General features: G+C 44.6%; 1 protein-coding gene across 5 annotated transcripts in view; it reads right to left on the bottom strand.

Moving 5' to 3' along the window:
• The window catches only part of SULF1 (sulfatase 1), a 177,204-nt gene that overhangs the window by 9,535 nt on the left and 152,794 nt on the right, over nt 1-14,875 (bottom strand). For 3 of the 5 annotated variants that reach the window (XM_053896526.1, XM_053896524.1, XM_053896525.1), the window contains 4 exons: nt 14,550-14,615; nt 13,299-13,471; nt 10,291-10,433; nt 10,073-10,196 (listed from right to left, as the gene is read on the bottom strand). In XM_053896526.1, coding sequence (XP_053752501.1) covers nt 10,073-10,196; nt 10,291-10,433; nt 13,299-13,471; nt 14,550-14,615 — 506 coding nt within the window. Of the gene's footprint in view, nt 1-6,859; nt 6,926-8,187; nt 8,222-10,072; nt 10,197-10,290; nt 10,434-13,298; nt 13,472-14,549; nt 14,616-14,875 lie in introns of all 5 variants that reach the window. The other 2 variants (XM_053896527.1, XM_053896528.1) reach the window with 2 other exon arrangements.

Below are 14,875 nucleotides of genomic sequence, written 5' to 3'. Positions count from 1 at the left end.
AAAAAAGGAAAAATAGTAGGCTCATAGTGGATTAACCTAGCAAACAACACCTCCACCGAGTAATCAAAAGTGAGACCACCAAACAGATGTCACGTAGCTTCCAGTAAGATATCCTGAGTGCACACTTCCCCTTCTGTGGTATTCCTGTCAGGAATGCACAATTTTAGTCCAATCATGCGGAAACATCAGAAAAACCCCAGCTGAGGGACATTTTACAAAACGACTCGCCTGTACACTTCAGAATGTCATGAATGCAATGAAGGGTTGAGGAACTATCCCAGATGGAAAGAGACTTAAGAGACATGACAGTTTACTACAATGTGTGTTTCTGGATTGGATCCCAGACCAGTAAAACAAAATCCTCCCCAACCCATAAACACGACAGTACTGGGACAAATGGCAATATTTGAATATGGACTGTGGATTACATAATAGTATTGTATCAGTGTTAAATTGCCTGATTTTGATAAATTTACAATAGTTATGTAGGAATGTTTTTGTTCTTGGGAAATACGTACAAAAACTCTTACAGATAAAGGTATATGATGTCTGCAAATTACGCACGATTCAGGAAAAAAAGAAGCGTGTGTGTATATGCAGAGAAAGAGCCGGAGAGCAAGAGAAAACAATAAGGCAAATGAGATAAAATTTCTTGGAACTATTCTTGCAAGTTTTCTGTAAATGTAACATTGTATCAAAATATAAAGTGAACACCTTGTTAGACCTTAGAACTAAGCTTTCCACATTTCTGTCCTGGTTTCTACCAGTCCTCCTATCACAAAAGGAGCTCCTTTCGGGGGGCCATTCTGAAGTTCTTTACTCAGGGAGGAAACGGATGAATAGGTTTGTTCTGACAAGTGAATTTTCAAAATAAATGCAGATGATTTCAAGTTCCAGGCGATTCTCATCCAATCTGGGAAATACAAAGATGGCAAAACCACTAACAGCAATTCAAAACCACATGCAGGTTGCAAGCTGAGCCACATTTCTTACCAGACGGCAACTTATTTGCTTTTAAGAACATGACCACGTAATTATGTCACACTCTACGAGCGGGTGGGAGAGATCACACATGCGTGGCATTGGAACTCTTCCTGGAGCAGTGGTGTTACAATCAACAAAGGCTGCTGGAGTGTCCTGAGAAGCAGAAAGGATAGTTTCTACAGAGAGGGCCTGATGCCTCCCACTCCTTCGGCCTGCTGTCCCCACATCATCTCTGCCACAGCCTCGCCAAAACAGTGCAGTTTCCTGAAAGCACCAGGCTCTCTCTCTCTTCCGCACTGGCATTTCTTCCTAGAATGTGCTTCCCTGCCTCATCATCTGAGTCAGCTCTCAGCCTTCAAAATTAAATTTGAACATCATTCTCTCTGCAAAGCCTTTCGTGACCCTCCTCTTCTCATCCTAAGCACGTTGGGAAGGCCTACATCACGCCTGTAGATGAATGTCGGTACCTGTGCCCAACAGCAAACTGTAAGAGGTCCACTGGAAATTCACAAGCTTTGTAGTTTTACCGATCGTTGCTAACCGGAAGGATGTGTTCATTGATATGGCTATTCTCTTCCCAGGTTTCAGTTCTGAGGGCATTGATTTGATTTACAAAATTGAGAGAGCCTGAACAGGGTATCTGCCCTAATGTAGCCATTCTTTTCTCTGAAGCCCTTCCCTGTTTTTCTGTGTTGTCTTTGAATGTTTTTCTGAAGGCACAGAGTTTCCAATATTTGGGGCCAAATCAGTGTGTATTGTGGAGGACTTTCATGCTGCCTGAAAATTTGCTTTCGGTTTTGAAATTTCAGAGCCTCTGATGAATTCAGGGTCCTGCAAAGTAACTAAAAGCCAATCATAAATACCTTTTTGTTTGCTATGCACGGAAGATTTCTAGTGCACTAGTTTTACTGATGACTTGCAAGAACACCTATTTATTTTACAAATAAAAGACTACAAACCTTCAACTAAGAAGACAGTATAGAACTATCAATAAATGTCAGTTATGTCATTTATCTATAGACAAATGACTTTGTATAGTCAATGGCTGATTAAAAGCACATACCTGCTTATTGGGACAAAAGCACATAATTTTCCCTCTTTCTTAGCCCTTGATTAGTAAAAAAACCGCTAACTTTATTACTCATTAACGTGAAGGTAAATGTCCTTCAAAACTCTAGGGTTCTTTGATATATCTCTCACTATTCAACTCTGTTATAAAACACTGTTCATAGAATAATATATATTCAGGGCTTACTTGTGCTAAGCACTTTTCAGATTGCAGCCTATGTAATCCTTACATATTGTTCTGTATATGCATATTATTAGCAAATTTTTACAGATGAGAAAGTGCAGTTAAAAGTTTAAATTGTTGGGGCGCCTGGGTGGCTCAGTCAGTTAAGCAGCCGACTTCGGCTCAGGTCATGATCTCACGGTCCGTGAGTTCGAGCCCCGCGTCGGGCTCTGTGCTGACAGCTCAGAGCCTGGAGCCTGTTTCAGATTCTGTGTCTCCCTCTCTCTGACCCTCCCCCGTTCATGCTCTGTCTCTCTCTGTCTCAAAAATAAATAAACGTTAAAAAAAAAGAAGTTTAAATTGTTGAAAGAGTCAGCACAGTATGGAGATTGAAAGCACAGGCTAGAATCGGACTCTTTGGGTTGATTACCTACTCCATCATTTATCAGCTGTACAATCCTGGGAAAGTTACTGAGTTTCTCTGAGATCCAATTTTTTAATCTATAAAATGGGGATAACAGTGCTGACCTCACAGAGCTATTGTGAGGGGTAAGTGATTTAATATATGCAAAGTACTTAGAAGAGAGCAGGGGCACGGTAAGTCACGTGATACTGTTAGACACTGTCCCCCAAATGGGAGGCCACTGAGCCAGAGCTTGTGGGCAAGCAGGCCCACAAGACTCTTCACAACTATGTATGTTACCTAATCTGATCGACCCAGATCCTCCCATATTATTTCTCACAGTTTAACACTCTTGAATATCTCCTTACTGCATTCAGGATAAAGACCCAATCCTATAAAAAAAAAAAAAAAAAAAGCAGGGGGGGGAGGGGCAAGGGGCTCCTGGGTGGCTCAGTTAAGTGACTCAGGTCATGACCCCCGTGGTGGACTCTGTGCTGAGTGTGGAGCCTGCTTGGGATTCTCTCTCTCCCTCTGCCCCTCTTGCTCGCACATGCATACACACACTCTCTCTCTTTCTCTTAAAAAAAAAAACGAGGGGCGCCTGGGTGGCTCAGTAGGTTGAGCGTCCGACTTCGGCTCAGGTCACAATCTCGCGGTCTGTGAGTTCGAGCCCCGCGTCGGGCTCTGGGCTGATGGCTCAGAGCCTAGAGCCTGCTTCCGATTCTGTGTCTCCTTCTCTCTCTGCCCCTCCCCCGTTCATGCTCTGTCTCTCTCTGTCTCAAAAATAAATAAACGTTAAAAAAAAAATTAAAAAAAAAAAACACAAAAAAACCCAAAAACCCAATCCTTTGAGGTAGTAGGTAACCAGGGTGATCAGATTGTTTAGATTGGCCGAGGGTCCCAGTTTATATCTGTTGTACTGGCATCCTGTTCAGTTTAGCATTTGTCCAGAACTTTTGAAATTTTAGTTTAGAAAATAGTTTTTAAATGCAATTATTTTATAAATCCACTGACCATATCATTGGTCAGCAAATACATATGTCAAATATAGACCATTTTAATTATTTTTAGTATGCCCTCTCTGGTGGAAGCATCCTTGTTTGGAAGATAAATTCTGTGGTCACCTGACATATAGCACTCTTTGTGAAATTGGCTCTGTTTACCTCTTCTGCTCGCCTCCCATTCCCTTATACTACCATTGAATTGATCACAGTCCCCCGAATGGATCTTGCCTTCCCACAAACTGTCCCTTCTAGTTGGACCGGTTTTCTTTCCTCAATATCCCATTCTAGATGGTGCCAGCATTGCCTTCAGCATGCAGCGTGAAATGCCACCTCCTTGGGAAGCTTCCCTGGATTCCTCGGGGTTGGGTTAGGGGCCCCACACGGCTCTTACAGAATCATCTCTTCCCCTGTTGGGACACTTTGTTTTCTGAACAGTAATGATAATACTTGACCGTGTTCTCCTCCAAGGCAGTGGCTTGCATACAGGTGGTCATGTGGATTCTTTCCTTCTTTATTTATTTACTGAATGGACGAAAGAGGATTAACTTTTCCCCCTCTTATCTTTCCTATTTTGAAACCAATTAAAGGTAAATTATATTCCTCAGTTTGGAGGGTAGGGGCTTAGAGTCCTGCAACACTTTTGTTCCTTTTTTTACAGAGAAGAAAGGCACCAGGTGTAGAATCACCCCTGGAAAAGACAAAATTTTGGACGTCCTCTGGGAGCTTAGGTTAATTCTGACTTGCCCCTGCCCCTGATCCTGACCAAGTGGCCACTGTTGTGTGATGAAAAACTTATCCCGCCAGTTGGCACGGCTTGTCTAGCAGAGTTCTGGCTGGATGTCAGTGGCTGCCCGACCTCCCCAGGGCACACTTCTGGGCAGGGTGCAAGCTGTCCACTGCATATGGCGACCCCGCCTCTGATCCGTGTCCTAACAACTCTGACCCTAAGGCCCCCATCACCTTAGGAGGCCAGCCTCACTTCCCATCCCTTTAACCCCAAACCCTGACCTGAACCCAACTCTTGGTCAAGCACCTTAAACAGAGAAGTCCAACAGAGCTAAGCAAGCGCAGCGTAAAAATAAAATAGGGTGCACAGTGACCTATGTCAATTATTTCTCAGCAGAAGTGGAAAAAATATGGAGAGAAAATGAGTAAATAAAATGGAGTCCTGAGATGTGACAGAGAGAACGGAACCTGCTGAAGCTTCCTTAAAGTAACACGGAGCCGGGAAGTGAAGTTTGGGTTTTGTCCTTCAGTACGTTCAGGCAGTTCAGAAAAAAGACTGAGCTCTGGGTTGGCAGTGAGTGATGAGGAAGCTGGGGGTGGTGCTGATGAGCATCTCTTTTTGTGTCTCATGAAGTCGAGTAACACCCTTTGGAATCATAATATCACTATCCCCTTTCAAACACTGTCTCCTTCCTGTTAATGTTTTGCATCCACGCCCGCCTCACTGATAGCACCCATCATTGCTGGGGCTTGATGCTTGCCAGGCTCTATTCTCAACTTCTTGCTAGTGAGGCAGGATTTGAACCCAAGGCACACCGGCCCCGTCAGCACTAATCAGCCCCTAACACGCAGCCAGGTCGCCCACACCCATCTGCCAGCAGCGAGCTGTGGCTACAGGGCAGATGAGTCAAAAAGTGTAAATGCAATGTGGGCAGAAGCATGGGTGCCAAGGACGGAGCACAGCGTGGCCTGCCGGTCTACTGGGCGTGGAACACGGGTCAGGAAGCAGCCCTGCCAGCACGAGGCTGCCCAGAACCGACGGCCGGCCCCACGCTGCCTGCCATGGACACATAGCCCAGCTGCCAGGAGCAGTTCTGGGCCATCAAAGGCCAGCAGCATCAGCTTTCACAAGCAGTGGGAAAAATAAACACCCCCTCAACCTGTTGATCCTATTCTATTTTGCAACACAGAAATGATGGCTTTCAACTCAAGCCAAAAATTCCTTCCTGAGTCATGGCGGCTGGTTTCTGAGTGGTGCCCCTGCTCTGTGCTTGTCTTAACTGGAAAATGACCAGTATGAGTAAGCAAAGCGTTGCAGCCTGTCCCCGCCTCATGCGCATGCCACGGCACTAAGTAAATAGAATAAATATGAAGTTGAACGGGGAACAGACTTGCCTTTGGAAGGCCCTTTAACAAATACATGTAAAGATTAATTTTTCCACATCCTCAGAATTGAAGGCAGTCAAAAAGCCCTTAGTCAATCTCGTGTGAGAGAAACGTTTCTGAAAGACTGCTGAATTTTCAAATTTCACATCCCTCAGGTTTGGCTACTATCACTTTTCTCGAAGTCTTTTATAATGAAATTTCATATGAAAATGCATTTAATTAGTTTTCTAAAAAAAAAAAAAAAATCCGAATCTTCTTGGAGAATCGGGGCTTCTGAAACCTGGTAAGAGGGCCATCGCTGGAGGGCTGTGTCCCGGTAAGCACCATCTGAGACAGTCATTTCGGTGAGTCCACACCTACGGTGGCTTTTTCGACACCTGTTCCCTTCAGTCCAACGGGGCGCAGTGAGCAGGGGAGGCCACGTCAAACACTGCATTTGGGTATCCAGTGAGTCCCCGAGTGGGACAGGCAAATGCCCCTCAGTAGCCCTGTTTCAGGATTTCTTGCCTGCAATGTGGGTGTCGGCCAAAAGACAGCTTGCCCCCCGCATCATGAAATGGTAGGATCTGGAAGTGCCAGTCGTTGCGTGTTACACAGTGTCCGCCTATCTGTCCTTTGGGAAGGAATTTAGGGAGGAAGAGGCAACGGGTAACTCTGTCACCTTGCACATGTTAGCTTTCAACGGCCACAGTCTCAGGCGACCCCGTCAACAACGAGTTACCAAGGCTCTGACAAATGGCCTCACAAATGGCGGATTTAGTGGTGGGTGGCAGAGAAGGGAGAAGGAAGAGTCCCAGATGCTTGCCATTTAATCAGGACCAGAGTGCAGTTAAACATTCTTCATCTCAAAGTTGGCCGGGTATGACTTGATGGAGAATAGCTCTCTGACTCAGCTCTGACCAGGCCGGTGACTTAAATAGCCTATTAATACCCTTTTACCTCGTTCATGACAAGAAGTAAAAGAAAGCTCAACTGACAATCCCTTAGCTGTAAAATTGAGTGCATCATAAAATAACCGTAAAGTCAATATCTAGTGTTAGGTCCATTAAAAATGTCACACTCTGGAAATGTTTTAATGTGGCCCCTGGGAAGCAGGCAAAACAATGCTGGTGTGTGGGATATTACCTCGTCAGCCCATAGCCCTGGTGAGACCAGCTTAAGGGTGGGTTCTTCTGCTCTGTCCTACGTGTGCTGGGGGTGATGTGGGGTCAGGGTGGGGGGGGGGGAGGGCAGAGCAAGGAAAGGGAAGAAGACAGGAGAGAAGAGAAAAAGAAGAGATACATACATGGTTATTAAACATCCTCAGAAGTCCAGCTTTCTTTGTTTTATTATTTGTTTACATCTTCCCCGCCACCTTTCCTGTTGTTTAGCTTCTGGTCAGATCAGTGAGGTGCCCCGGAAAAGGAAGAATCTGAGAGTACAGCTCAGGAGGCTGGAGAGAGGCAGTGGGGCAAACAGGGTTCCCTGGCATGGCACCAAGGAAGCCCATGTTCCTCTGATGGATTCCTCAACTATGGTGCTGACTCCTTGTGACTCTGTTTCCCCACAGTGGAGGTGGTCAGGACAGTCCCCTCCTGCCCACACTGCACGTTTCTGACAAATCCACCTAAGGTCTACGCTTAGAGTGGAAAAATATCAAGGGCTGATGATGCCAGGTGATCCTGTGACATGGCCACCAGGCATGTCGGACCCCCTCACTGAACATGAGGTAAGAGGGATGGGTGGGGGTTGGAGAGAACAAGGTGGCTGGGCTGAGGCCTGTTTATGAAGTTTGGGTGTGTCAGGCGGTATTGTCTCTGTGCTGTGCTGAGACCTCTCTGTAGGGCTTGACTCCAGGTACCCTGTCCCCAACCCAGCACCTTCTCCTCACTCACCACCACCCTGCAGAGCCTTTGGAATCGTATCACTGCTGCCTTTCACCACCCACTCTAATTAAGGAGTCTTAACAAGGAAGCTCCTTCTATTTCCTCCAACTTCGGCTTTTGAATGCTCTTAAATTTCCCATTACTCCTTTTTGGGTCTCGGGTCTTTGACATTCATTATACTTTGTAAAAAATCTCTAAACCGGTTTCCATGAAGCCTCTCCACCAAATCAATGTGTGAGCACCACAAGGGAAAAGAATTCTCCCAAACTCTCCCCAGGGCTCCCAAGGGTCATTCTATTTTTTTCCCCCCCTTTCACAGCAATCCATGCTTAAAAGCATCATCTAATGAGCAAACACGCATGGGAGTAAATGCTCTGAGAGACATCCCGCTGTGACAGTCAGCTGATTAAAAGCAAAATGACAGATCTGTAACCAACGACACAATATGGTGGAGAATGCTGTTAGCACATGCACGCACCCACACTTTGCTCTGTGCAGCATGGTGAGGAACAGAAATTAGTTGAAATGGCTGGATCATGCAATTATTGGGAAAGAAGCTGTGGGGGAGAATAAAAAAAATGTGAATACCTGTGTAGGTCATAGCTTCCTCCATCTTTATTTCCTGACATAGGAAAATACAAGAGTAATTTATGTTAGCTTTAGAACTCATAAAACCATTCACTATGTCGTTTTCCATGCACAACATCTAAATCCTAGAAAGAAACATATTGTGTTAAATACAGACAGTGCTGAAGTCCCACAGAGCTTTTCTAGTAGACAGGTTCAAAATGAGCAGTGAAAGCTATAAATTAAAAGGTTTGAGATAAAATGTATAGGAGTTTCTTTGGTGGCAAAGGAGGAGAGAGCCCATTTAAAAGCAGTATGAAAAGTACTTCCAGTCAGTCTCAGTAAAATTTTGGTTATTTTTAGACAAAACAGTTGGGAAAAAAGGGGGGGGGGGCAACAATCATCTCCTGTAGGAATTGTCTAGAAGGTGGAGGGGACTACTGGCTTCACTGGCTCTCCCTTGTGTGTCATTCCATCAAGAGACTATCAGACTTCCCTGAACAGAGTTAGGTCACCACCAGTAAGAGAGCCAGGTCTTTTGGGGGAGAACTGTCCGGGTATAAAATTTGAAAAAGCAATAATTGGTTCAATTTCTAGGCCTTATTGAGATTTTTCGTTTGTTTGTTTATTTTGTTTTTGGTGTGTGGAGGGGTAAGATTTGAGGAAAAGCTCAAACAGATAAGCAGGATATCTGAAAAGATTGGAGCTGGGTGGGGTCAGCGACCAAAGACCTATTCTGCAGCTCAGTCAGGACTGGACTTTACAGGCGGCCAAATGATTTGATTAAGGTGTTAACTGAGAAGTGTTGGCCGATGGCTGTGAGGTGACCTCTCTCACAGTGTTTATAATTTCTTTTGGGGTCTTTGCAGCTTGAAAGCCTCAGGACCCTGCAGGGGTGGAAATGACAAGAGGCAGACATTGATTCTTTGGAGGTAGGACCCCCTCCCCCCCCTTCAAGTCACATGACCCAGGGGAGAGGCCTACTTTTAGGGCTGGTGATATTGGCTCTGCCAGGTGCCCAGAGACACCGGCTATTAGGGACACAAAGCAAACTCAGCTGCATACAAAGGTCTCCTGCAAACCACTCCCCGCCACCACAGAGTTCAGCTCTTCGCTCTTTTGGGGTTGGCTGCCGTGCTGATGCCAATGACCTTGCCAGTGCCAGCTCCTTCTCCTCCCTTCATTGGACTGCTGGAATTTATGTTTCTACAGGAATTACGACAAACTGAGTATTCTCATCAATTAGGAAAGAGCTGGGACAGACACTGAAAAAAATGGCAGCCTCACGAACCACAGGCGAAATTAGCTTAATGCTGCAGATCTGGGAGGGAGCATCTAGTTGATTCCATATGGACCCTCTAACACTGCTGGATCCCAAGACAGTGAATTACCCAAGTATCTCTAGTTTCAGAGGGGAAATACTGGTACAAGAAATCGAATTCACTGTGTCATGGGCAGGGATCCAATTAGGGCAGCTCCCAACTGTGCTAAGCAGAAACAGGACATTGTGTGTTCCCATCCAAATTCAGTTAAAAAATGAGGATATCCTGGTTTGCCTAAGAGTATAGATCATGCCTGTTGACAGCAATAACAAATAAATCCCCAATGCCTTCATCCCGCTTGCCAGTGGATGCCTCTATCAGGAAGGTTTACTAGTAGAACAGACGTGTGGGACAAATTGGAATAAAACACTCACCAAATCTTTTGGCGTGTTAAATTTTTCATTAATGCTCCCAGAGATAAACTTAGAGAACAGATTATGTTTGGAACTGCCTGGAAGTGTCCCAATCTCTGGGTTTCTATGCATAGCGTCGTTTCAAAGGCAGAAAACTTGACAACACAAAGAATTTCCCAGGAAATACAGGAAAAAAAACAACAACAACCACCACCTTTTTTCCCCCCTTACCGACTTCAAGGCCCTTAGGTCTTGGATTGCACTGCTTATACCCTTGGCAGCTTCTGAGCTCCATGAGTTGTACATGTAGCTGGTTCAAAATGCCCCGTTCCACTGTGTGCACGGTGTTTGTGAGCTGTGGGTGAAGACGCCAGGACAACATATTTAAGCTCATGTTCTGGCTGTTTTGTTTCCAACAACCTTCATAAAATGAAAACATACTGACTTACCTGATAAGGATCTGTATTCATATCAAAATACTCCAAAAAGCCAGTGGCGAACTCACAGAAAAGAAAATTATGCGTCTCATTAACTGTACGTAAACACCAGTAGGTATTATTGTTAGAGCTCGTGCAGGCACAGAAAGATCCCACTGTTGGTAAAAAAGAAAAACGAAAGGCAAAGAATGAAAAAAACGAAAACGTAGGCAGGCTAGCCATTCTAGCATTTCCTCATCTTTATAACTTAGGGGCACATTTTCTTTCTTGGAAGTACTATGTGTTTAGGTGTTAAAAAAATTGTATTTTCCCCCTCTCTAAGAGGTGGAAAGCGGGGAAAGGTGGAAAACAGGGAAAACGATGGCAATCTATGATCGTGAATACAGGCTGAAGGCCAGGGTGAAGTTTTAGGCACGTTGGTTTGCCCCCCACCCCTGTTGGGCAGCGGTCTCTGGAATAGGGTGGGTGGAGAACGGGAAGGGAATTATCAGAATTTACATTTCTGGTTATTTTTATCTTTTATTTATTTTTTTTAAAGGATAAAATGGTTCTAAAATAAAGACGTGGACTGGTGCCCTTGAGTGTCCTCATCTGGCCACACGTCACAAATGGTGCATGGAAAGAGGGAGTTCTGCAGCGGGAAGGGGTTTGCAGACGACTTGAGCCCAGCTCAGTGGATTGAGGGATGATGTAATTTGTGATCATTGTAGATGACACTTTCACATGAGACAGGCTATGACCTTGAACAGCTTTGGCATCATGCAGAGGTTCACTGGTTTTCTGGTGGAAAGTGTCTCAGACACTTTGGAAACAAAACAAACCATCCAGTCTTCTTCTATAGGAAGAAAGTTTCTAAATTTCTGACCTTTCCTGCAACGATAATTGAACTTTAGAAATATGCTGTCTAGCAAATACTTTTAAAGCAGTTGGAATAGGCACACTTATGCGCATTCATTGTCTACTATGTACTTTGCATGTATTAACTCATTTAATCCTTAAAAAAATCTTATGAGACAAAGATTATTGTTATTTCCATTTTACAGATGGGAAAAATGAGGCTCAGAGAGGGTAAGTAATTTATTTGAGGTCACACAGCTGACAAGTAGCAGCGTTAAGGGTCTGGCTGGAGGGTATACCCTTAACCACTATATGTCACTTGCCCACCTATCCAGTATTAAACACACTAAATCTGTCCCCTTAAGCTAAAAGAAATGTTTTAGACAACGAATGAGAAATGATTTTTTTTCTAATTTTATTTTGATAGACTTTTTAGAGAATAAAATGGTTCACAGCAAAACTGAGCGGAAGGCACAGAGAATTTCTAGAGAATACCCCCATCTCCACAGATGCAGAACCCTCCCCACTATCAATATCTCTCAACACGGAGACAACTAATGAACCTACATGAACACGACGTCATCACCCAAAGTCCACAGCCTACATTAGGGTTTGCTCTTGGTGTCGTACGTCCTATGGGCTTTGACCAACGTATGATGACATGTGCCTACCAGTATAGGGTCATACGCTGGTACGTCACATCACTGACCTAAACATCCGCATTTCTCCATCTATTCCTTTCTGCCCACAGGAGATGATTTTTCAGGCTGCTGTGTTTCTAGGGGCCCAGCCCAGAGCTTGGCGGAGAACAGACCCCCACAACCTGAATGACCCTCAGAGATCCTCATGTCCCGGTTTAGGGAACACCATTGAAAGTCAGAATGCTATGAGTTTAAGAGTTCACTTGGCTTTAGCGTGGCTGGAAATGAAAATGCAAACTTGAACACTGAAATCAAAAAGCATCAAAATGGAAAGACAAAACAAAAATCCTCATAGGTAGGCCCGAAACTCCCAAAGAATGGGTCTTGGGTTCCTGCAGTCTCCAAATCCCACTTTGAGAAACACTGACCCAGCTGGTCCTACTGTGATCTTTTCAATGAGGAGATCTGGGGTTTTAGCTACTCCCTGGGTCGGTAAGCCTTCAATCAGATGATGTGCCACAAGAATTTAGGGCATTATTTCTAGATGGCCTCAGTGAACACTGTGCATAGACCACCAAAACAAATGTGAAGTATAATTTTAAAAGCACACAATTGTTATTATTCCATGTCATCAGCAATTCCGTATAAAACTAAGTATTTTGTGGAGTCTCTATTCTTCCCCACAAACATGACACTAGGTAGTTAAGGGGGCTGAGAATTAGTAGGCTATGGCTCCTGCCTTTAAGGGGGTTTCACTTCCTTTTATTATACTTAGAGCATTACATGAAATACAGCAGCAACAAAATACATAAGAGGCAAAATCGTTTGCCCATTTATTTAGTTATTCAGTCATAGAGCAGTCTTGCTGGGTAGGCACTCTGCCAGGAGGTGGGCACTATGTGAAATAACACCAACAGGAGAAAGACCCAGGGCGAGCTTGGCATTTTCAAGTAAAATGTGAAAACAAAGCTCTAAAGAAAAAAATAATTCTTGGCAAAAATCATTCTAGAAAATAAGAGGATGCTCCCCACTTGAGTTATTCTAGATCCCTGGTTTTATGCTGCTGAAGCCCTGGTCTTCAGGACTGTAGTGTGAGTCACTGTCTCTGCGTGGCAGCAGTTAGTGGCATTTAGAAGGAGCAATTGACACGAGGTGACGGGTGTTAATGCAATCATCATTTCACAGTCGGCAAAACCTTGGTTTTCGAGCATAATTCGTTCTGGAAACATGCTTGTAATCCAAAGCACTTGTGTATCAAAGCGAATTTCAAGAGCCGTTGGCTCAGCTGTGATCGTGTGACGTTCGGCGTCATGGACCGCTCGTACTGCAAGACATCGCTCGTTTGTCCAGTTAAAATTTATTAGAAATGTTTGCCCGCCTTGCAGAACACGCGCAGAGCAAGTTACTCGCAATCCAAGGTTCCACTGTGCATAGACGTCAGGTCTGTCTGCCATACACCTTAAAACTTATACAGCGCTACTCCATAAAACTGGGAGAAAGATTTCTAAAAAACCCTCAAAAACCAAACCACTCAAAACTTACGGTTCCAGAACGGGGCCGTCTGCCAGTGGTTGTTGTCGTGCGTGAAGCAGGTGAGGCCTGGGAGGCTGCATTCCTCCCCCTTCCTCTGCCGTTTCTTCTCTTTCCTCTCCTTCTTCCTCCTACGGTTCTCCTTGAAAAGCTGCAGTTTGCTGTCTACCTCCTGAGCAGCTTCCCTATCCCAACAGAAGGGATCTGTTAATGATCGGAGAGCACTTTCCCAACGGAAACTACTATCTTCGCTCTGTATCTCACACAAATAGGCAGACACACAATAATAAGATGACTTTTATTTTTCACAGAGGGCCTCAAACTCTAATCGGCAAGAACGAAGGCATGCTCATTAAGTGACAGCTCGCTTAGAATGTTACGGAGCCTTGGGGCACCTGGGTGGCTCAGTCAGTTGGGCATCTGTCTTCAGCTCATGTCCTGACCTCGTGAGTTTGAGCCCAGCATCGGGCTCTCGGCCGTCAGCACGGAGCTGGCTTCGTTCGGATCCTTTGTCGCCCTTCTCTCTGCCCCTCCCCCACCTCTCAAAAATAAACATTAAAAAACATTGTAAAAAAAAATAAAAAGAATTTGATTGAGCCTTAAAGGATCGACATTTTCTTCCTCATGTACATGTAAACACTGGTGGAAGTAGTCAACGTGATGCGTGGATCCTGCCACACCCTGTGGACAAATGGCTTCACTTCCTGGGGACTCAGTATTTATCAGCCATAACGTCAACGGATAGTTGGATTAGATGCCTTGGAAAGAATTTCCTTTGGTTAGTATTTTGTTATTTTCCATAAAAGGCTCAACTTCTAATATCCTAAATCCCCTTCATATGCCAATTATATTATTCTTTTAAAAATACGTGTATTTCTTCCAACTTTCAGAACTCAGCACAATTGCAGACTACCCTACGGAATGCACCAACCTAAGCAAGACGGTCCCCATTTCCCAGTCACTGTCCACAGAAAACAGTGCACGGAGTAAAATCCAGTTACTTTCCCAACATTGGCAGACAACACATAGAGAATTAGAACAAACTCCTCATAGCTCCTCCTCAAAGGATTCCAAAAACATTGCCATGCTCTCTCGGCAAGGTGTGGGCTTTGTTTCCAGCTTCTGGGACTGGGTGCCCTCTTGGCTGAATCTGCTTTTATGAAGCAGCACCACTTGGAACAAGGGGGTCCCTGCTGTGTTTCAGAAGTGCCCAGTGGACAGTCCTTCGCTCCCAGCAAATGTGGAAAACAGAGAGTCACTTACTTAAATGGGTGGAGATGACTCTTCACCTTCTCTTGCTTTTTCACACCTTTCTCTTTATTATAATAGCTACGGGCAAGAAGATTGAAAAGTGAGTCTCAGTTCCACATTCGATCAGACAGTTCATTTTAGAAACAGAAGGCAGAATAGAAGGAAAGCTGTTACTTTGTTGTAACTATTTAGCTCAAAGGGACCTTTTAACCTTGGGCTGAGGTTTATGACAGATCTCATTTGACCCGAACAGGTTAGGTCATTACAGTACATGGTAACAAATTCGGTTTGTTATGCCTTCTGTTGGCATAAGAGAGAAACAAGCCTGCTGCTTATCA

The sequence above is a fragment of the Panthera pardus genome, unplaced genomic scaffold (genome assembly GCF_024362965.1).
Source record: "Panthera pardus isolate Hobbes unplaced genomic scaffold, ASM2436296v1 HiC_scaffold_7, whole genome shotgun sequence".
NCBI classification, from domain to species: domain Eukaryota; kingdom Metazoa; phylum Chordata; class Mammalia; order Carnivora; family Felidae; genus Panthera; species Panthera pardus.
Note: the sequence above shows the minus strand (reverse complement) of the source record. Positions and strands in the feature narration are given on the sequence as shown.